This window comes from Durio zibethinus, chromosome 3 (assembly GCF_047325235.1).
Source record: "Durio zibethinus cultivar Kanyao isolate XHJ-2024 chromosome 3, ASM4732523v1, whole genome shotgun sequence".
In the NCBI taxonomy this organism is placed as follows: Eukaryota; Viridiplantae; Streptophyta; class Magnoliopsida; order Malvales; family Malvaceae; genus Durio; species Durio zibethinus.
The window spans coordinates 32436397-32439026 of NC_143164.1; the positions used below are offsets into that span (position 1 = coordinate 32436397).

General features: G+C 33.9%; 1 protein-coding gene across 1 annotated transcript; it reads left to right on the top strand.

Annotated features, from left to right (window-relative positions):
- The first annotated feature begins 623 nt into the window (after positions 1–623).
- LOC111283491 (uncharacterized protein At5g01610-like) lies at positions 624–1584 on the top strand. The gene has a single exon (XM_022872079.2). It carries the CDS (start codon positions 935–937, stop codon positions 1448–1450), a length of 516 nt encoding a protein of 171 aa, XP_022727814.2. The 5' UTR covers positions 624–934; the 3' UTR covers positions 1451–1584.
- The last annotated feature ends 1046 nt before the right edge of the window (positions 1585–2630 follow it).

Sequence of the window (2630 nt, forward strand, 5' to 3'; positions counted from 1 at the left end):
AATTTTAAATCGTATCACATTTGTATTTTATATTCGTATAATATTTTTATCATGTTACCTTATCATATTTTAGATTATCAAATTTATTAACCCAATAATTTTTAGTTCAATTGATTAGTGTAATTTTTTTTTGTTTTTATCCTTTAATATTTATGTCTAAAATGTCTATACAACTTTTTTTATTTTTCTTTTTTTAAATTGTAAAATAAATTTGATAATTTAATATAATAAATAAATTTTATTATTTAATACATTAATAAATAATTTGAATAAATATTAAATTATTTAAAATTATTTATTATATGCAAATTTTAATATAATGTTTGTAATTATTATTCTTTTATTATAATTCATTTTATCATTGTCGTTATTTTTCATTCAAATACATATTTTATCATTAATCTTATTATCACATTAAATAATTTTTTTATCTATCTTTATTTTTTATCTTACTCTTTATAAATCTTAAATTAATAAAAAATCAATTATTTTAATATAAATAATAAAAAATTTCATTATCATTGTTACGTTTTATATTCAAACACGTATTTTCATCGTCAATTTTAAGTTAACGGTTACCATTCCTAATCTTATTTAATTCACCGTTGCTGAGTAGATGTTGAAAAAGACCTCAAGTGTCCCCATTTGTCTACTGCTTTTTTGAGTTGACAAATTTGCCGTAGCGTGCTCCATCGGTCAAACACCGCCTGCCCCTTCCGCTCTGACTGAAACCCCGACACTCCCAGATGTCTCAATTTCTTTTTCCTTAAAGAACGTCGTTACATACCCGATTTCCCTGCTCCTTTTCATCCTCTTTCATTTCGCTGGCAAAATACAAACAGAACAACAGAAATCAAACAAAGTTTCGTTTGAAAACAACTTCAAACCATTTTCCAGAGAAACCAAAGAAAAAAAAAAAGAGAGAGATAAAGACATGGCTCTCCATCTCACTACCGTTTCCATAGCCCTCGTCCTCCTCCTCGTCCGATCGCTACTCGCCACGTCATTCCCCCTCAACATCACCGACAACGCATCGTCAGTCTACGAAATCCTCGAAGAGTATAACTTCCCCGCCGGCCTTCTCCCCAAAGGAGTCGTAAAGTACGATTTAGACGAATCCACGGGCCGATTCCATGCCTACTTCACGGGTTCGTGTAGCTTCTCATTAGAAGGATCTTATCAACTCAAATACAAATCCACAATCAGCGGAATCATTTCCAATAACAGGCTCAAAGACCTTAGTGGAATAAGCGTCAAGGTCCTGTTTTTATGGCTGAATATCGTGGAGGTTATTAGAGATGGAGATGAGCTGGAGTTTTCAGTGGGCATTGCCTCTGCTAGCTTTCCAATTGATAACTTTTATGAGTGTCCGCAGTGTGGATGTGGATTGGATTGCGTTAATAGTAAAGTAAGCAAGTTTAGAGTTAAGTCATCTTTTGCTTCAATTTAGAGGAATTTGTTTAATAAAATAATTATATTATTGAATCTTCTTAAATGGGATTTGGATGATGGGTTGTTTTCATCTTAGGTTGAATTGAACTGGGTTTTGGTTATTTGTTGAAATTGATGGAGTTTTACTTTCAACTCGTGTGTGTGTTTGTGTGTGTGTGTGTGCGTGTGTGTGTGTTTCTGTTTATGTGGTTGCTATTGGTTTCACTACTTGGTTTAGGGAAGGACTGATCAACCGATGCAATAGTGCTATTAACATATCAATACAATTTTTTTTCAATGCTACGAGAGAGATAATTTAGAATGCTAAGACTAGGGTTGGGACATGTTGAAAAGACTCTTATCCTGTTGTATTTTTATGTAGGACTATCAACTATGGGTGTTAGTGTGGGTCTTAAAATAAGGTTATGCTTTACAAGATCATCTCCTGTTTATGTTGGTGGAACTGCCAAACCGAGAATTTGTAAAACAACTTATTAACTAGTACCTACTAAGGGAATAGGAACGAGGTAAAGAGGGTTGAAAGGAGGGCTAAGGCAGGCGTGGAAGTAGTGAGTATTGTGGGAGGTGAAGTAAGTAGCAGGTAGTAACTGGACATGAGTGGTAGTAGGAAGGTAAAGAATGTTGCAGGCAGGGATTATGCATGAGAATTGAGAATTGCAATCGTACATTTGAATCCAGAGTTGAATCATTAGCCCAACTCTTTACAGTATCTCTAGTGTTGGGTTGGGAATTGAGATGTACAGGAACTCCACAGGATATTTCTATAGGCATGATCTCTGTTGCTCATTCCACAAGCACCCTTTAGCTGAGAACTTCAATTAGAAAAGTTATCATTTAACTTGCATGGTATGGAGTTTTCATTTAGTGGTTTGCATATATGATCAACGCACTGATCACGTGATTGTTAAAGCATGCTAGATTCAAAAAATGGAACTAGATAAGTCGTATTGGTGTAGTGTTGTTGCTTGCTGCTTGCTGCATCTTCAAATGAAAATGTATGGCAAGATGCCATTTATGGCCATTTGAAGTGATTAAAATTGCTGTTGCACTAGTTTAATTTAGTTGTCAAAGGCAGTCTGTTTGTATCATGTTAAATCTGGGCTTATAAAGACATTTTAGACCCGGTGTTTAGCTCAGAGTTTGCCTTGGCATAATAATAAGTCTTATTTTAAGTTTTG

Bases quoted from the DNA above. Each gene is read 5' to 3' on its own strand.
- LOC111283491 (XM_022872079.2), top strand. From the start codon at position 935: ATGGCTCTCCATCTCACTACCGTTTCCATAGCCCTCGTCCTCCTCCTC.